Source organism: Salvelinus namaycush, chromosome 1 (assembly GCF_016432855.1).
Source record: "Salvelinus namaycush isolate Seneca chromosome 1, SaNama_1.0, whole genome shotgun sequence".
Taxonomy (NCBI): Eukaryota; Metazoa; Chordata; class Actinopteri; order Salmoniformes; family Salmonidae; genus Salvelinus; species Salvelinus namaycush.
In genome coordinates, this window is record NC_052307.1 from 32,804,042 (window position 1) to 32,824,828 (window position 20,787).

The following is a 20,787-nucleotide window of genomic DNA, read 5'->3' on the forward strand; positions in this document are numbered from 1 at the left end:
ACACAACTGTTCCATGAGCATGCTCACTCATAAGCATGTCAGCGAGTATATGGGACAGTCTTGTGGTGAAACAAGATTCGGCACATTTCTTGTTGACTACATGTGCAGGCCAGAGGAATCCTTATGCAGCCTCCCTATTCAGAGTATTGCTACCTCTGCCAAGAGGTCTGGACCTTTATGGCACAGGTGAAAATGTGCTTGTACAACACTGAAGGGTTGCTGGTTCAAGCTCCTCTCTGACTGTTCCTTCTCAATTGCCACATGTATCTCCTATCTGAGATCATTAGACAGTCAGTAATCAAATTCAGTAATCAGTACCTATTCAACGCTGAAAAGGTGTTGTAGACTGTATTCCTAACTACACTAAAATAGACTTCTATTCATGTCATTGGAGAGATATTTTTGCAAATGGATATAATAATAGGCAATGATTATGTGTATTTGTCACTAGCTGTGTAATCAGTGATATTCATGACACCTTAAATCTACTGATCTTTTCTTGCCACATGGTATAAGCAACTGATTAGAACTTTGATCAGTGTAATTTGTCTTCAGTTGAGTGCTGAGTAGTTATAAACAATCCTCATCTTTAATGACAAGGCATTATCTAATCACACCCTATTTTGCATAGAGAGACATCATAATGACAGTAAAACATCCGCATGGTAATACACACTGTAACCTTTATATATTATGGGGATACAGAATTAAATAAACATTTTTCCCAACAACATTTTGTTACAGTTTTGACAAAACTAGAAAAAAATGTCTGATAAAAAGGGCGCAGTTTTACTCCACGACCGCCAGAGGGAGTAAATGTTTTGTCTATTCATTACAAAGGGGCGGGCTCTTACACCCACAACGCCCCGCGCGAGACAAAACGTCATTGGTGTCCGTTCATTATTACTGTTCGGCCAGCAACTGGTCTGGCATTTTTACCTTTAAATCTAGCTCATTTCCAAGCATAGGCTTATAATGTATACATTATTAGGTAGAGAAAAATAACAATAATTAATATATAATTCTCAAAGAGAGAATTATTTAATTAGTGTTTACTAGACATCAAGTCACAAAACGATGTTATGTATCCTGATGTCATGTATCCTAAATGGCATCCATTTAGCCACGTAGAAGCAGAACGAAAAGTCGTCTGAAAAAGGTTGGCTTGTAAACATTTTCCGTGTATTTCAACCATTGTCATGTCAATTTTTATGTATATATATATATATATTATGGTTATTTATTAAACATTTTCACAATTTCACGTTGTGCGTTGATATATAAATTACACAACTTGTACCGGTGTGAAAATCGGGACATACTAGAATAATTCTAGCCCCATAAACCTCGCAGGATGACAACACACAGTTAATGCAAATATTTGTATAACTAAAGTAACGTTATGGTACTGATGTGTTAACTAACTAGCTAACTTGCAAACGTAGGCTGTCTTTGCTTGACAGGTTGGTAAAGACAACTAACTTAGCTACCTTGCTTGTTACTGATTCCAATCAAATGTATTGGTCGCATACACGTTTAGCAGATGTTATTGCGGGTGTAGTGAAATGCATGTCGTTTGTAAAGCCCAGCCATCTTCATAACAGACACATTTGTTACTTACAATATTCAAAGGCCTAACGTTAGCTATATTTAGTAACTCAATCCACTTAACGTTAGTTAGCTAGACAGCTTTAGCTATTGCAGTTAGTGGAGTTGTTCCTCCCAACCACAATCTCCCAGTTGGTCAGAACATTTGACCAAATCTATTGTAAATAATGTACTATATCAATACATTTGCAATGTTATTATTGCAGACCACGCCCACTTTTTTATTTTCGCTACATCCACACTACGCCATCAGCGTGGCAAATCCTTTCAGATGACGGCTAATTTGCATTTAGATTACTCTTTCTTTGATCAGACTAAATACGTTATGATGCTCATACTACTTAAATATTAACTAACTAAACCTTTCATTTTCAGGGGAGACCATTGTTTTGGGTTGTCCTTCCTTGGACGCATGAATTGTATTCAACCTTTTCAACTGAACAAACGGGAAGAAAATATTTTGGAAGGATTATAGCGTCTCTCTTCCATGGGCTCCAGTGTAACATCATTTGATTCTGTATGTAAATTGTAAACCACAAAGCAGCCGTTGCTGAGATGGAGACAACCAATGGAGAAAACCATCAACTAGACCTGATACCGCAGTCCAACGAGGATGGTGCTGATCCTGTGGAGAATGATGCTCAGCTACTGAAGAAAGGCGGGCAGGAGAAGCCGACAACATCGAGGGATGTTGTTAATGGTAAGTGTTAGTTAATTAGTTAATACCCTAGCCTGCCCCTCAAATGATAGGATTTTATTAGCTTTATTTTTTAAATATATATATAGGCATTCTAGGCAACCTGACTGACCTAATTCTGACTGATTTAATGATTCCATCCACTCTCATCATCAAACAATGGAGTGTGTTCTTCCTCAACCAGTTAATTGTAGGAGAACAATTCATTTCTTAAGTTAATAGGAAAGCATAACTGAATGCTTGTATTATTTTCACAGGACATAATTGTGAAAACATTGTTGTTGTTGAAGGGAATCTGCTGTAATAGAAGCTCCTTATATGGAGGCAATTCCTCTGTCTTCTACCAGTATTCTTTCCCAACTATGCATGACATGCTTGTGTGTGACCTGCCATCGCTTTGCCGCCTCAGGCCATCTGCCCCTCCCTGCTACATCTCTTTTTGTACTTGCATGGGGAATTGCAGTACTGTCTGGACAGAGATCTGAGCCTCATAACTCATCTACAATCCACTGTCACTTCGCAGTCACCTCAACTGCACTAAGGCTTATTTGCATGCTGTCGTTATTCCTACACATCTCACCTTCAATAAAAATTGTTTGGCTATCTTGACACATGTAAAATGAATAATATCAAACTGCCACTTTCAGTTCCTAAAGCGCTAGTCTGGCTTGACAACAAAGCTTGTTTGACCGGTTTCCTGTGAAAGCCACAATAGACTTTGTCATGCAAAGGAGCCTTGCCTCCAAGTCCTTTCCTTTTTTAAATTTCAAGTATGTCACAATCCTCTCTCATTGTGTGGTGAAATACAAACTGGATGGATGGATGCCGTAAATGACCTACTATAGTGACACACTCCACTGTCAACCCCCAACTCACCCCACTCCCTTGTTGCAGGATCTTTCAAAGCAGACGTGGTGCCTAATGGAGAACAAGTGGCACAGGGCCCGGAGCCAGGCGCTGGAGGGGACGGCCGTCCAAATGGCCCCCTGCCGCCTCCGTCGCCCCCTGCTGCTCAGGGCACCAGCCCCACCGTCAGCCCCCAGTCCAAAGAGCCATCCCAAGGTGTGGCCGCTTTCCCACCACCCATGCTAGAGAAGTCTGAGGGAACTAGTGCTGAGGGCCCTGTTCACAAGGGCAACGCATTGCAGTCGCTCAGACTGAGTATGCCTATGCAGGAGACTGAATTGTGTAAGCATACTGTAACCTGTTCTTGCAGTGAGTGCCCCCACCCTTTTGCTCTGGGATGTTGCTTCAGAGGTTGACTTGTTGACTTAGGCCTACCTCCATACCCTAATTTAATTCCCTTGCCTGTGCTTACTACACTCCCATAAAATAGCTAGATCGAGAGAGTATCTGTTTGGTGGTTTGAGCCTGCTTACTTTGTGCAATGCCAGTGGTCATTTAATTGCTTGATTTGGGTCTTGGTGCTTCTCTTGGTAGTGGCTGTATTTGAACTAATCCTTTACTTGTGGTCTGTGGTGAATGTTGTTTTGGATGATGGACTAGGCTTACAGGTACCATGATATGCAAAGTAGTTTAAGTTTATTGGTTATATTACAGAATATGTCTCATTTTGCCTGAAGACCTTTTTGTTTACTGTGAGCCACCAGGCTAACCACTCCCACATAGAATGTTTACAGTGTCACATACATAAACTCGTTTAGAGTGTCACATTCTTGGTTTTGTTCCGTTCATGGTGCACTCTGCTCTAAGTGATGCTGCAATCCGGAAGTCCTCATGCTAACTTCTAAGTTGCACTGATTTGACACCTGTTGGTTGGTCTTCAGCACACCTGGCCAATTGCAGTCAGAGCATCATCAATCAGGCATATCACCAACTGTCTGCAAACTAACTAACCAAAAGAGCTAAAAAACAAAATACGTTTGGATACTAAACTATTTTGTGTGTCACATTTTACTAACATTAATGTAATAACTAAGCGACTGGCTAATATATGGGATTGATTTGAGTCTTACTCATTTGGCTTTGTAAGTACTAGGTTACATGCAGTTTCACTTGGTGGTAACTAACCATGGTGGATGGAAAACAATGTCATACAAGCACTCTCATTTCTTACATAAAAAGGGCTCTAAACTGAGCGACAAAGTAGTTGTAGCACACATAGTTGTGGTTTCCTTCTAAAATGTATTGTATGCTTGTATGACAATGTCTAAGTTATTGTTAGCATATTCTGTGTTGTATGGTGGTGCAGTTAGGCCCTTCTATTTCTTGTGTTAAACTTGCTCTTCCTGTAGCTGTCAAAGAGCAATCATTGGAGATGGAGAATGAGGAGAAGATTCGCCATGATGCTCGGCGACGCCTGGAGGAGCAGCTCAAACAGTACAGGGTGCAGAGGCACAAGGAGACGGTGAGTGTGTGTGCGTGAACCGCGTCAGTCACCAGTCAGACATTAATCCGGATAAAGCTGTCAGTTGCAAGCTTTACAGAGTAGAATTGAAGCAGAAGTGTTTCCCCTAGCATTATTTTGGCATGGCAGGCTTTCTTGCCTAGTTTTGTTGCTATCCACTACCTACAGTATAGTATAAAAATTATCTTCTGTTAGTTTCAGTTGAAGGGTCTGATGTTTGCGGCCCTGAATGTTGCTTCTTTGTGCCCATACAAGAAAACAAGCTAGGGGAAAACAAGCTAGGGGAAACACTGGTCTGAAGTAGACTACATCCTCTGCTCATGCTACCCTCTCTCCTCATCCAGTCTCACCGCTCTACCTTAAAGAGCCGCACTGGATTCAGCACTCTGGACCCAGACCTCATGATGCACCCAGAGGCTCTCCCCCGGGCCAACACCACCTCCATGACCACAGAGTACTCCTTCCTGCGGACCAGCGTCCCCCGAGGCCCAAAGCTGGGCAGCCTGGGCATCCCCCCAGCCAAGGAGAGGAAGTCACGGTCAGCCCGCCCCAGCAAGATCCACTCCCTGGCCGACTACAAGACTCCCGAGCCAGCAGGGGGCAGTAGTGGTGGAGGTGGGGTCAGAACTTCTGCAGACTCCTCCATGGGCTCCTTGGGGTCCAACTTGAGCTCTGTGTCCACCCTGTCAGAGGGCAGCATGAGGTCAGAGGTCAGCTCCATGGAGACGACCTCTTCGGAGGCCCCGCTGGGGTCGTCAATGTCTTTCCAGGACATCTCGGAGGTGGACGCCGGCAGCGAGTCAGGGATGGGGTCGAGGCCCGGTGGGGATGGGAACGACAGCGACAGCTCGACCTACAGCAGCGTGTCCACCTCCACCAGGGGCACTGGGACCTACGGCATGCTGGCCGCAGCAGTGGGCAGGCAGAGGGGCGGGAACTACACAGTGGAGGGTAGGGAGATTGCCCCAGAGGCTATGGGAAACTTCCCCTCACTGCAAGAGGTTCTGCAGGCTGCCAGTGATGAGCAGCACCTGCTGGAGTTGGAGCAGGACAGAGAGGGCACCGGAGAACCACGCAGCCGCAGGGACAGCTTCTCCAGCAGGTAGGCCACACCATCATCAGCACAGCACTTCTGTAATGACACATAGCAACACAAACTGACTGGTGTAGTACTAGTGAATAACATAAGCACATTGCGGTTGCAGACAGGAAATAAGCAGGAACACTAGTCTACTTTAGATCATTGCTGTTATACATCGAATCCGCATGTACACTGGTTTATGTTTGCTTACTTTTCCAATCATAATTTACCATGGATTGTTCTAGAATGCCCCAGTCAATTGCACTTGCAAGATTTATGCTTATATTGTTTAATTGCTTGTTTCCTGCAGTGTGTCATTAGAGAGCTCTGTGATGGGACATGATGAAATGCTCCAGGTTCTGAAGGAGAAGATGAGACTGGAGGGTCAGCTAGAGTCTCTGTCTTCTGAGGCCAACCAGGTATAACTAAAATGTAGTAAGGACTTCACTGTCTTCAATGGCTAACACTTTAAACATAGGATCAACTAAGGTAATTAACACTCCTTACATGTTCAGACTTACCGTCACTAGAATAGCTAGGCTAGCACCCTACAATTCCTCCCTCTCCTCTCCAGGCTCTGAAAGAGAAGACTGAGCTCCAGGCCCAGCTGGCTACAGTCAACGCCCAGCTGCGGGACCAGGTGGAGCAGGCCCAGGCCAGCCAGGAGAAACAGAGCTCCCTCAACAAGGAGGTCTCCACCCTGCGCCAGAGCTGCTCCCAGCTGGAGAGGGCCATGTTGGAGCTGCAGGGCAACCTAGAGCGCAAGAACGCCGGCCTTTCCTCACTGGGCAAGGACCTGCAGGTGGCCGAGGAGCAGTACCAGAGGCTCATGGGGAAAGTGGAGGAGATGCAGCAGAACGTGACCTCCAGGGACAACGCTGGTAAATTGGATGGATGGAGAGCCCAGTTTTGGCATCATGCTTTTAAAACTATCATCTCCTCACAACATGCTCCACACAATAATACTAATGAAATTCGATGCGTCACTTGTTACCGTGCTAAGTACAAAACGCTTTGTGAATGATTTGTTTTGGTGTTGTCCTTCTGCAGTCCAAGAGTTGCGTCAGCAGATGGGTGGACTCCAGACTCAGCTCCAGCAGGTCCAACTAGAGCGCAGCACCTTGCAGAGCCGGCTGAAGACCTCCCAGGCCGAGATTGACTCACTGCAGCAGGTCCGCCAATGGTACCAGCAGCAGCTAGCGCTGGCACAGGAGGCTAGGGTCCGGCTCCAGGGTGAAGTGGCCAACATGCAGGTAAGTCTATCTGTGGCAAGGGCTCCTCCTTCTACTGAATTGATGTGTTGCAGAGTTGACGTGTTATGAAATTGATGTGGTACGGAGTTGATATGCTGTTTGACTGAGTTGACATGTTTTCTTCCCCCAGGCTGGGCAGATGACCCAGATTGGTGTCATGGAGCACCTAAAGCTGGAGAATGTGACTCTGTCCCACCAGCTGACAGAAACCCAGCATCGCTCCATCAAAGAGAAGGAGCGCATCGCCGTACAGCTGCAGAGTATTGAGGTCTGTCTCCTTGGAAATGAGGAAATATGACATGTTATGTGATTGGTGTTAGTTATATTGTGTTATGTGATTATTAAAAATGTTACTGAAAAATAATATAAGATTTACTGGCAAAAGAAAATAGGAGGAGTTAGATTTGAGGTTATTAAGCAGTGTGTGATCTGACCTCTGTCCTTCCTTTGGCCGTAGACTGACATGATGACCCAGGAGGCTGCCTACCAGCAGATCCAGGATGCCAAGAACATGGTGGAGGACGACCTCCAGCACAAGCTAGACGAGTTTGAGGAGGAGCGAGAGCACTTACACAAACTGGCCAACACAGCCAGCTCTCTGGAGAGGGAACTAGAGCAGGTAAAGAACTAATTGTGGGTTTATGAAAACACTTATGACAACCTTTGTATTGTTCAAATTAATGGTATTTGATAGTCTGGGGCAGTGGTCTAATATCAATGAAAGGTGGGGCTTTTACGCACATCCAAAATAATATCAGGAGCTAGACAAAAACAAGGTCCAATACTTTGAGGAAAACTGAATGTCCGCTCACTGGTTTGCTATTTTGCAGCAACAGTTGCCTAATGTAACCCCTCTCTGCGTCCCCCACAGATGAAGTTGACCCTATCGCAGAAGGACCTGCAGCTGGAGACCCTCCAGAAAGACCACCTAGAGCTGATGAGACAGCTGACAGCCACTCAGGAGAGCCTTCACACCAAAGAGCAGTCCATCAACCAGCTAGAGGCCCGCTACCTAGAGCTAGAGGCCACTCTGGCAGAGCTGCAGACAGAGACCAACACCAAAGACGAGAACATCCAGTATCTACAGAATGAGAAGATTGTGCTGGAGGTGGCCCTCCAGGCTGCCAGGGCTGACAAAAATCAGCTGGACGAGGGGGCCGAGAGGTTGGGGGAGGAGGTGCTGGTGTCCTCGTACCTCCTGGATCAGCTCAGGCAGGAGGTCCAGGTCAAAGCCTCACAGGTGAGAAACAAACCGCCGTCGAGCCAATTGGTCCCATCACACACAACCCTACTATGGCTGTTGAGCAACCATGTTTGAGCTTAGAATGTTAACACCTTCTCCTTTTTCTTTTTAGATTGAAACTCTGCAGCAGGAAAACGGCACCCTGAAGAAACAAGCTCAGAAATTGAAAGAGCAGTTCATGCAGCAAAAGGTGCTTGTTTGTTTGGCTTTGGGAGGATTGTTTACACACACACACACACACATTCACACACAGGATTAATCTCTTCACACCTCTTCCTGTTCCCCACCCATCAGGTGATGGTGGAGGCCTATCGGCGGGACGCCGGCTCCAAGGAGCAGCTGATCAGCGAGCTGAAGTCGACTAAGAAGCGTCTGGTGTCGGAGGTGAAGGGGCTGAAGCAGGAGCTGCTGGAGGCCCAGGGGCAGAAGCAGAAGGCTGAGCTGGAGCAGAGCCGGCTGCAGAAGGAGGTGGTCCGGGTCTCGCAGCAGATGAACAGCCTGGAGAACCACCTGCAGTCCGTGCAGACCGAGAGGGATCAGCTGGAGACACAGATCCAGGTACAGAATGCCTCCCTAGAAGTTTTATGTTTTTTCTAGGATTTCCTAAAGGTTTTCTTTGCATTACTTCCATGACAATACTTGCATTACATATCCCATTGCCTTATCCGGCTATCTTTGATAGGCATTTGATAATAATCAGTGTGCGTTTGATGTCCCTCCACAGTCCCTGCAGTTTGACCAGAGTCAGCTAGCAGCAGTGACGGAGGAGAATGAGGGCCTGAAGAAACAGGTGGAGCAGATGCAGTCGGAAGCCAAGAAGTGAGTCACAACATTTCTAAAGGCAGACTGACTTCTGGAACTAGCCTGGTTACCATAGTAATGGCCCAACAAGATTCATTATGAATCTATATAAATGGTATAAGTAAACTCGGCTAAAAAAGAAACGTCCTTTCACTGTCAACTGCGTTTATTTTCAGCAAACTTAACATGTATGAACATAACAATATTCAACAACTGAGACATAAACTGAACAAGTTCCACAGACATGTACTAACAGAAATTGAATAATGTGTCCCTGAACAAATGAGTGGTCAAAATCAAAAGTAACAGTCAATGCAGCTGGTGGCCACAACAGATACTAAGTACTGCAGTGCATCTCCTCCTCGTGGACTGCACCAGATACTAAGTACTGCAGTGCATCTCCTCCTCGTGGACTGCACCAGATACTAAGTACTGCAGTGCATCTCCTCCTCATGGACTGCACCATATTTGCCTGTTCTTGCTGTGAGATGTTACCCCACTCTTCCACCAAGGCACCTGCAAGTTCCCGGACATTTCTGGGGGGAATGGCCCTCACCCTCCAATCCAACAGGTCCCAGACGTGCTCAATGGGATTGAGATCCGGGCTCTTCGCTGGCCATGGCAGAACACAATCACGCACAGAACAAGCAGTATGGCTGGTGGCATTGTCATGCTGGAGGGTCATGTCAGGATGAGCCTGCTGGAAGGGTACCACATGAGGGAGGAGGATGTCACACAGCATTGAGATTTCCTGCAATGACGACAAGCTCAGTCCGATGATGCTGTGACACACCGCCCCAGACCATGACGGACCCTCCACCTCCAAATCGATTCCGCTCCAGAGTACAGGCCTCGGTGTAACGCTCATTCCTTCGATGATAAACGCGAATCCGACCATCACCCCTGGTGAGACAAAACCGCGACTCGTCAGTGAAGAGCACTTTTTGCCAGTACTGTCTGGTCCAGCGACGGTGGGTTTGTGCTCATAGGAGGCGTTGCTGCCGGTGATGTCTGGTGAGGACCTGCCTTACAATAGGCCTACAAGCTCTCAGTCCAGCCTCTCTCAGCCTATTGCAGACAGTCTGAGCACAGGATGTTGTTGCCATCCTGTACCTGTCCCGCAGGTGTGATGTTCGGATGTACCGATCCTGTGCAGGTGTTGTTACACATGGTCTGCCACTGCGAGGACGATCAGCTGTCCGTCCTGTCTCCCTGTAGCACTGTCTTAGGAGTCTCACAGTACGGACATTGCAATTTATTGCCCTGGCCACATCTGCAGTCCTCATGCTTCCTTGCAGCATGCCAAAGCCACTGTCACGCAGATGAGCAGGGACCCTGGGCATCTTTCTTTTGGTGTTTTTCAGAGTCAGTAGAAAGGCCTCTTTAGTGTCCCAAGTTTTCAGAACTGTGACCTTAATTGCCTACCGTCTGTAAGCTGTTAGTGTCTTAACGACCGTTCCACAGGTGCATGTTCATTAATTGTTTATGGTTCATTGAACAAGCATGGGAAACAGTGTTTAAACCCTTTACAATGAAGATCTGTGAAGTTATTTGGAATTTTACGAATTATCTTTGGAAGACAGGGTCCTGAATCAGGGACGTTTCTTTTTTTGCTGAGTTTATATGAACGGGAATAAATATCTCTCTCAATCTATTTTAGTCAGATTTCTTAGATGTGCACTACTGTTGATGTGTCTAATTGTCTTGTTTTCCTCTCTCAGGGCCATCTCAGAGCAGAAGGTGAGAATGAAGCGGCTGGGGACCGATTTGACCAGCGCGCAGAAGGAGATGAAGGCCAAGCACAAGGCCTATGAGAACGCAGTGGGCATCCTGAGTCGTAGGCTCCAGGAAGCCCTGGCAGACAAGGAGACCACAGAGGCAGAGCTGGTCAAAGTCAAGGCCCAGGTCTCAGATGGAGGCAACAACCAGGCCCTGCAGGTACATATAGTACTACCCTGATAAGGGCCCAGTGTTTTTCCTGATCAAATGATTTAACTAGGAACTAGGGTCCAGAGTTTGTTTCTGATCATATCATGTGGCAATAGTCATAATATAAGATTTAAGCACATCTTTAGCTGTGGTGATATTTCTATAGCCTAAACCTATACTTGTTCCAGGATAAAATTGAGGTTCTGCAGAGTGAGCTCCAGGCTATGAGCCACAGCAAGGCCATGCTGGAGAAAGAGCTTCAGGAGGTAATTTCCCTCACCAGCACTGAGCTGGAGGAGTACCAGGAGAAAGTAATGGAGCTTGAGGATGAGGTGAGGGGTTGTCTTACCTACAATGTAGGATCTTAATTTGATCACCATTTTGCTGGAGAACGTTCCAGGAAATGTAAAAGTTGTAATGTATTTTTTAGGTAAAATATTTTCTTGTAGCGATTACTTTTTGTCAATGAATGTCCAATGGAAATGTGTGTTTTGCTATGCTATCCCAACCCCTTTGAAAATTACTCGCAGCCAATGGTATAAGTGCTTCTCAAAGGTTTGATTGTAAAATCGTATATCTTTGTCATCCACAGCTGCAGGAGGCACGATGCTTCAAAAGGCGGATTAGGAGGCTGGAAGACGCCAACAAGAAGCTGTCCCTGGAGCTGGAACATGAGAAAGGGAAGTTGACAGGACTAGGGCAGTCCCACAATGCACTGCGGGAACATTCCAATATTCTGGAGACCGCCCTAGCCAAGAGAGAGGCAGACCTGGTCCAGCTCAACCTCCAGGTAAAAGGCTTCAATGTTACATTCTCAGTTACTACTATCACTGATCAATTCAATGACTAAACCCATACGATAACACCATTGATGGTTGCCCTTTTTCATTAAAAAGCTAACAGAAAATATTGTTTTATTCTATTCTCCTCCTTGCCCTTATCCACAGGTGCAAGCCGTACTAAAACGCAAAGAGGAGGAAGACCAGCAGATGAACCAGCTGGTCCAGACACTACAGGTCGCCTTGGAGAAGGAAAAGACCAAAGTCAAGGACCTGAAAGAGCAGGTAAAGACTCCCAACCCAACAGTCATAATCTGTTGTCATTAACACATTACATACACATACAACCCTCCATGAAGGAGACAAACTGGCCCAGCCACAACATAGTCTTGTATTGTCATTAACACATTGTAACATACTGTAATGGACTGGAGACAGACTGTAAATGTGTGTTGTGCACTAGGTGGCAGCAGCCAAGGCGGAGGCTGCCCACAACAGGCGGCACTACCAGGCAGCCATGCTGGAGCTGTGTGAGATCAAGAAGGACCTGCAGGCCAAAGAGGAGCTGGTCAAAGCCCTGCACAGCGAGGCACACAAACTACAGTGAGTCTAAATGTGCACTTTATAGTTTAGTGAATAAGACCTGCAATGATGCTGTGTTTAACAGATAGAGAAGATTTTGATTACCCTATGAGTTGATGGAATCGTTAGGGAATGCTCTGTCCTTGTATTTTAGGGAATAACCCCATCTAACTCAACATAATAATTTTATTTTGATCTAATGTGTCCCCTTTATTTTAACATTGTCTTACCCTAATATAATTTCCTTCCCCTCCATAGGGCTCAGGATGAAAAACACTCTCAGGAGGTCTCCAGGTTCCAGGAGGAGCTGTCAGAGGCCCACTCCCAGCTCCAGATCCTCCAGAAACAGCTGGATGAGCAGTTCAGCAAGCAGCCTCTAACCAACCAGGAGGTAACTAGCTATGCCACACCACGCTATACAATAGGCACAACCATGGTCGTGTTCAGTAGGGAGAAAAAAATTCAGAACTTTTCCAATGAGAACACACTTTTGTTTTGCTACAGTGTGCCCTACTGAACACAACCCAGGACTGAATGGGGAAGTAGTTTGTTGAAAGTGACATCGGTCAATGACTCTTGGCTGTGTTCTCTCCCCTAGGTGGAGGATTTGAAGTGGGAGGTGGAGCAGAGGCAGAGGGAAATTGAGGCCCAGAGACAGCAGCTGGAGATGGTGGAGCAGTGCAGCCAGAGGGAGCTGGACAGCCTGCAGACAGCTCTACAGGTACACACACACACAGATCAAATCAGATTGTATTGGTCTCATTCACATATTTAGCAGATGTTATTGCAGGTGTAGCGAAATGCTTATGTTCCTAGCTCCAACAGTGCAGTAGTATCTAACAATTCACAACAATACACACAAATCTAAAAGTAAAAGAATGGAATTAAGTTTCCGAGTGGCGCAGTGGTCTAAGGCACTGCATCGCAGTGCTAGAGGCGTCACTACAGATCCGGGTTCGATCCCGGGCTGTGTCGCAGGCGGCTGGGACCGGGAGACCTATGAGGTGGCGCACAATTGGCCCAGCGTCGTCCGGGTTAGGGGAGGGTTTGGCCGGCTGGGATGTCTTTGTCCCATCGCGTCCTCGCGACTCCTTGTGGCGGCCGGGCGCATGCAGGCTGACACCAGCTGTACAGCGTTTCCTCCAAAACATTGGTGCGGCTGGGTTGTGTTTCGGAGGACGTATGGCTCTCGACCTTCGCCTCTCCTGAGTCCGTACAGGAGTTGCAGCGATGGGATGAGACAAACTACCAATTGGATATCATGAAATTGGGGAGAATTTATCAATATTAGGATGAGCAATGTCTGTGGCATTGACTAAAATACAGTATATACATATGAAAGGTGTAAAGCAGTATGTAAACATTATTAAAGTGACTAGTGTTCCATTTAAACCAGTGACCAGTGATTCCATGTCTATGTACATAGGTCAGCAGCCTCTAAGGTGCAGGGTTGAGTAACCAGGAGGTAGCCGGCTAGATGGGAACATGCACGCACACCCAACAGGGTAGTGAGGGCATACAGTTGAAGTCGGAAGTTTACATACACTTAAGTTGGAGTCATTAAAACTCGTTTTTCAACCACTCCACAAATTTCTTGTTAACAAACTATAGTTTTGGCAAGTCGGTTAGGACATCTACTTTGTGCATGACACAAGTAATTTTTCCAACAATTGTTTACAGACAAATTATTTCACTTACACTTATTTCGCTCACTTCACTTACAATTCCAATTGGTCAGAAGTTAACATACACTAAGTTGACTGTGCCTTTAAACAGCTTGGAACATTCCAGAAAATTGTCATGGCTTTAGAAGCTTCTGATATTCTAATTGACATTATTTGAGTCAATTGGAGGTGTACCTGTGGATGTATTTCAAGGCCTACCTTCAAACTCAGTGCCTCTTTGCTTGACATCATAGAAAAATCTAAAGAAATCAGCCAAGACCTCAGAAGAAGTATTGTAGACCTCCACAAGTCTGGTTCATCCTTGGGAGCAATTTCCAAACGCCTGAAGGTACCACGTTCATCTGTACAAACAATAGTACGCAAGTATAAACACCATGGGACCACGCAGCCGTCATACCGCTCAGGAAGGAGACGCGTTCTGTCTACTAGAGATGAACGTACTTTGGTGCGAAAAGTGCAAATCAATCCCAGAACAACAGCAAAGGACCTTGTGAAGATGCTGGAGGAAACGGGTACAAAACATCTATATCCACAGTAAAACGAGTCCTATATATCGACATAACCTGAAAGTCCGCTCAGCAAGGAAGAAGCCACTGCTCCAAAACCGCCATAAAAAAGCCAGACTACGGTTTGCAACTGCGCATGGGGACAAAGATCATACTTTTTGGAGAAATGTCCTCTGGTCTGATGAAAGAAAAATAGAACTGTTTGGCCATAATGACCATCGTTATGTTTGGAGGAAAAAGGGGGAGGCTTGCAAGCTGAAGAACAGCATCATGTTGTGGGGGTGCTTTGCTGCATGAGGGACTGGTGCACTTCACAAAATAGATGGCATCATGAGGGAAGAAATTATGTGGATATATTGAAGCAACATCTTAAGACATCAGTCAGGAAGTTAAAGCTTGGTCGCAAATGGGTCTTCCAAATGGACAATGACCCCAAGCATACTTCCAACATTGTGGCAAAATGACTTAAGGACAACAAAGTCAAGGTATTGGAGTGGCCATCACAAAGCCCTGACCTCAATCCCATAGGAAATGTGTGGGCAGAACTGAAAAAGCATGTGTAAGCAAGGAGGCCTACAAACCTGACTCAGTTACACCAGCTCTGTCAGGAGGAATGGGCCAAAATTCACCCAACTTATTGTTGGAAGCTTGTGGAAGGCTACCTGAACCGTTTGACCCAAGTTAAACAATTTAAAGGCAATGCTACCAAATACTAATTTAATGTATGTAAACTTCTGACCCACTGAGAATGTGATGAAAGAAATAAAAGATGAAATAAATAATTCTCTCTACTATTATTCTGACATTTCACATTCTTAAAATAAAGTGGCGATCCTAACTGACCTAAGACAGGGAATTTTTACTAGGATTAAATGTCAGGAATTGTAAAAAAAAAAAAACTGAGTTTAAATGTATTTGGCTACGGTGTATGTAAACTTCCGACTTCAATTGTAGCTGGCTAGCTCCACTGCACACTTTGCTATCATCCAGACTGTAAACCACAGATGCATCACTCTATCATTGTCCATTATGTTGCAATTTTGTGCCTAACTTTGCCTTGCTCTGCATTCTAGGGCATTAAGGTGGAACTGGAGTCTGTGCAGGAGGAGCTCAGCAGCACCAGGAAAGATAAGTTCATGCTGCAGGCCAAGGTGGGGGAGCTGAGGAACAGCATGAAGACTGTCCTGCTGCAGAACCAGCAGCTCAAACTGGACCTCAAACAGAACCGCCTCCGGAAGGTAAGCTACCTGAGGAAGAAGAGGCCATTTTTTTTGTCAGATGTTATGGCTTTTTAATATTGGTGTTGTGTCAAATTGAGACCTACCTGGCTGAGACTGAGGTGCACTTTTGTATTTACATGTTTCTATCAGTAGGGATGGTATTTCAATATTGGTGTGTTTGGTAGAATATACAGCTCATCCAATGGCTTTGAGAAGGCGGTGGATATCCAAGTGTAACATGGTATACAGTGCATTCGGAAGTATGCAGATCCCTTGACAAACGAAAACAAGTTTTTTTAAATTTTAGCAATGTAAAAAACAAAAATATTTTTTTTCCCTTATTTACGTAAGTATTCAGATCCTTTGCTATGAGACTCAATTGAGCTCAGGTGCATCCTGTTTCCATTGATCATCCTTAAGATGTTTCTACAACTTGGGAGTCCATCTGTGGTAAATTCAATTGATTGGACATAATTTGGAAAGGCACACACCTGTCTATAAGGTCCCACAGTTGACAGTGCATGTCAGAGCAAAAACCAAGCCATGAGGTTGAAGGAATTGTCCATAGAGCTCCGAGACAGGATTGTGTCGAGGCACAGATCTGGGGAAGGGTACCAAGAAATGTCTGCAGCATTGAAGGTCCCCAAGAACACAGTGGCCTCCATCATTCTTAAATGGAAGAAGTTTGGAACCACCAAGGCTCTTCCTAGAGCTGGCCGCCCGGCCAAACTGAGCAATTGGGGAAGAAGGGGCCTTGGTCAGGGAGGTGACCAAGAACCCAATGGTCCCTCTGACAAAGCTCCAGAGTTCCTCTGTGGAGATGGGAGAACCTTCCAGACGGACAACCATCTCTGCAGCACCCCATGAATCAGATTTAAATCTTTGGCCTGAATGCCAAGCGTCTGGATGAAACCTGGCACCATCCCTACGGTGAAGCATGGTGGTGGCAGCATCAGGGTGGGGAAATGTTTTTCAGTGGGAGGGACTGGGAGACTAGTCAGGATCGAGGGAAAGATGAACAGTGCAAAGTACAAAGAGATCCTTGATCCAGAGTGCTCAGGACCTCAGACTGGGGCGAGGTTCACCTTCCAACAGGACAACGACCCTAAGCACACAGCCAAGACAACGCAGGAGTGGCTTCGGGACATGTCTCTGAATGTCCTTGAGTGGCCCAGCCAGAGCCCGGGCTTGAACCTGATCGAACATCTCTGGAGAGACCTGAAAATAGCTGTGCAGAGACACTCCGCATTCAACCTGACAGAGCTTGAGAGGATCTGCAGAGAAGAATGGGAAACACTCCCCAAATACAGGTGTGCCAAGCTTGTAGTGTTATGCCCAAGAAGACTCGAGGCTGTAATCGCTGCCAAAGGTGCTTCAACAAAGTACTAAGTAAAGGGTCTGAATACTTATGTAAATGTGATATTTTTTTAATATATTTTTTTTTATACATTTGCAAAATGTCTAAACTTGTTTTTGCTTAGTCATTATGGGCAATTGTGTGTAGATGAGGGGGGGTAAACTATTTAATACATTTTAGAATAAGGCTGTAACGTAACAAAATATGTGAAAAGTCAAGGCGTCTGAATACTTTCCGAATGTACTATGTTTTGTTCTGGTTTGATGAAGGGGTATGAAAAGTTGTTATTTCCTAATAAACACACTAGAGAACATATATCACACAGAATGCAGGCTTCCTTTATGTGCTGATGTGTTCCTTTCCTGATTGAACAGCAGAGGATGGAGCCATCAAACCCATCGAACCCAGTGACCCCGGTGAAGATCCCAGACTGCCCTGTGCCTGCCTCCCTGCTGGATGAACTGCTCAAGCCCTCTGCCTCCATCAACAAGGAGCCCCTCAATAACCTGCACAACTGTCTGCGCCAGCTCAAGTAAGAAAATACCACCATGTCTTCCTTACATTCTGGGAGTGGAAAACCTGTGGGGAAAATATGCTATTGTAGCTCACGATAACCAGAATGAAATCCTTTACTCTCAAAACATATTTGTCTCATATGTGGATGGTGTATTATAATGATGTAATAGGAATCCGATGCCAGTACACTAAAGTGATTGTGTGTTTCCTGCAGGCATGAGATGGACAGCCTTCAGAAGCAGATGGAGGAGCACACAGTCACCGTGCACGAGTCCATGACGTCATGGACTAACGCAGAGGAAGAACTGGCTCGACTGGGGGTGCCGCTGGACAATGACTCCGCAACATCCACCCATCTAAACCATGTGGACAGTAACAGAGGAGGAGGAGCGGAGGAGGAGACATAGCCATTTTAATGCAACACCTTCTCAGGCAGACAGAGTGGAGTTTTATCCACAAGGCCACTTATTTTTTACCTCCCTACCTTTTTACCCCCCCATTTCCTATCAATTGCTGCCAACATTTGGCATTATTATCCCATTAGCACAGACAATGCTTGTGTAAAGTAATGTGTACTTATACCATAGCTTTACTCTTTATTTGGACTTTCCCTGTCTATACTTCTGTTATGGCTGTCATATTTATTTATTTAAAATTCAGGAATTACAATATTGAATCTTAAATAATATTGACAATTCCTCTGTTAGGGGGTTCCTCCGGTCTTCTGATTTGAAGTCATTGACCCCATGTAAGGCATATTCTCTTCTGTCTCTCAAACAATCAAAATTTGCCATGGCAACTGACCCTTACCCCAGTTTAATTATGGTAGAGGTTTGTTTGCGCATACTGGTACTTTCTCATGCTCCAGTTAGATAAGTGAGACAGTTTAAAGCCTGCATAAAGTGTCTGCCATTGTTGTTATAAGCTATATTGTTAGTAACACATACTACAGACCCCTCTGAACTGTTTTTCTCTGCCTGTGAATGAGAGCCAGTCCGTAAACATGAATTCCAAATCAATCCCTAATCTCCCCACTTAGACACTCCTGAAGATCTGAAATGATTGGATGAATGTATTTTTTAAATTATTGAACATTTATTTAACTAGGCAAGTCAGTTAAGAACAAATTCTTATTTACAATGACGGCCTACACCGTCCAAACCCGGACGACGCTGAGCCAATTGTGCGCGCCCAAGGGACTTCCAATCGCGGCCTGTTTGTGATACAGCCTGGATGGTTACTGTGAAACAGTAACTACACACATTCAATCCTCTCAGGTCTACACAAGTGTATAGAGGGTGTAGAATAGGGGTTGATTTGGGATGTAGAGAGTCATCTGGTCAAATGCCCCTATGGCTTTTGGGCTGATTGATGAATCCCCATCATTCTCCTTTTAGTACGCCTCACATTTTAATGTCATTAACATCAATCTATTTGTTTTTTAATTGCTTCTTGTTGAAAAATCAGTGTTCTCTTTTTTTATATATATAAAGCTTTCTATGGACATATCACTGTGGGCTCTGCAACTGTGTGGAATCCTTCTTAACTGTGTATGAAGTTGTCTGATTTCGACTGTAGTAATGTGTTTTGCAAAGCCTTAATAAGGAATATTTTTTGAAGGACTAAATGTTATGAATGAAAGTATCATTATTCCTATTGAAAGTGTGTGTTTGCAAATCCAAACTGAATTGTTTATGGTTAAATACTTGGGTAGTCTCAACCGATGTTGCACAATTCATGAGGGCTTCCTGTAACTGACTGAGGGGAAGGTGTAAGATAACTTTTACGCAAAATGTTACTTCTTTGAGTGAGATGTATTAATTTTTGTTGTTACTATGGTTTCATATTTACTGAAAAAGTCCACCCCTTAATTGCTTGTTTAATTCCTTTGAGGTTGGTTTTCTGTCAAGGGAAACTGATTGTTCTTTGCAGAGATTAATATAAGAATATACTTTTTTTCTCTACGTATTCCTATAATTTAATGACTTGATCATTGTGTAATAGTGTGATGAGCAAAAAAAAACATTTGAGAATGATAAAATGTTATATGCAACCTGTAAATCAAAGCATTTTTTTTTTCAAACTAACAATTGTTAAAAGTCCAAATGAAGACACAGCAATGGGCACCATAACCTACAGCACATGCAGTTGTGATGTGACTGATGTTTTATATGCCGGTATACTCAATTCCAGACAACCTGTATCATACCAGTCAAAGTGAATAGAATATTTTTAACCACACTGTGATAACATGGGTATTTTCAAAGGGACAACCTATAGTTGAAGGGAAAGCTATGTTCAGTTGACTGGTAATTGATAACTGATAACATTGACTATATTCTAAGCTACCTTTTACTGTTATCTGCATATTTGAATACATAACATCTGTTGGTACATGGAGCTGGGATACTAGTTCTCTAAATAAACCTTGCTGTATTTGCTGTTCAATCTTTTAATCTGCAAATATTTGCATAGAACTGCTAAACAGATTAATTCAAATATATAAAATGTTAAAAATATAATTGTATTTCTCATAAAGTTGAACTATTCGTCAATGCTCATCCATTTTCTTATTTCATACACTGCCATTTGATAGATGGGTTGGCTGTAGGACTTATAATTGATTAGATTACCTTTAATTAATTGATCCCATGCTTCATCATTTTTTCCAAACTGGCTTTTCCATAGCTATCTTTTATATTTGGAGATACATATTCAATTTGTTAATAGGATATAGTTTGATAGATTACAGTGGTGGAAAAAGTACCCAACTGTAATACTTGAGTAAAAGACACCTTAATAGAAAATGACTCAAGTAAAAGTCAAAGTACTAGGTTTAAATTATATTTAAGTATCAAAAGTAAAAAATCATTTCAAATTCCTTATATTAAGCAAACCAGATGCTAACATTTTTTTTTCCCGGAAGCCATGGGCACGCTCCAACATTGAGAAATAATTTACAAACGAAGCATTTGTGTTTAGTCCGCCAGATCAGAGGCAGTAGGGATGACCAGGGATGTTCTGTTGATAAGTGCATGAATTTGACTATTTTCCTGTCCTGCTAAGCATTCAAAATGTAACGACTACTTTTGGGAGTCAAGGAAAATGTATGTAGTAAGAAGTACAAAATTTTCTTAAGGAATGTATTGAAGTAAAAGTAGT

General features: G+C 44.2%; 1 protein-coding gene across 3 annotated transcripts; it reads left to right on the forward strand.

Moving 5' to 3' along the window:
* Positions 1–935: 935 nt before the first annotated feature.
* On the forward strand, positions 936–20,070 carry LOC120035652 (golgin subfamily A member 3-like). Of its 3 annotated transcripts, none has more exons than XM_038982307.1 (24): positions 936–1,159; positions 1,984–2,308; positions 3,200–3,493; positions 4,561–4,673; positions 5,018–5,775; positions 6,065–6,173; positions 6,329–6,635; positions 6,805–7,007; positions 7,138–7,275; positions 7,465–7,626; positions 7,879–8,247; positions 8,363–8,440; positions 8,545–8,808; positions 8,975–9,069; positions 10,773–10,989; positions 11,169–11,312; positions 11,573–11,770; positions 11,928–12,044; positions 12,223–12,362; positions 12,600–12,732; positions 12,940–13,062; positions 15,606–15,770; positions 17,487–17,641; positions 17,840–20,070. In XM_038982307.1, exons 2-24 carry the CDS (start codon positions 2,164–2,166, stop codon positions 18,030–18,032), a joined length of 4,620 nt encoding a protein of 1,539 aa, XP_038838235.1. In that variant the 5' UTR covers positions 936–1,159; positions 1,984–2,163; the 3' UTR covers positions 18,033–20,070. The 3 variants fall into 3 exon arrangements, with proteins under 3 accessions (XP_038838235.1, XP_038838182.1, XP_038838253.1); XM_038982254.1 differs by having other exon boundaries at positions 937–1,159; positions 17,484–17,641; XM_038982325.1 differs by having other exon boundaries at positions 938–1,159; positions 3,200–3,367; positions 17,484–17,641.
* Positions 20,071–20,787: the final 717 nt, after the last annotated feature.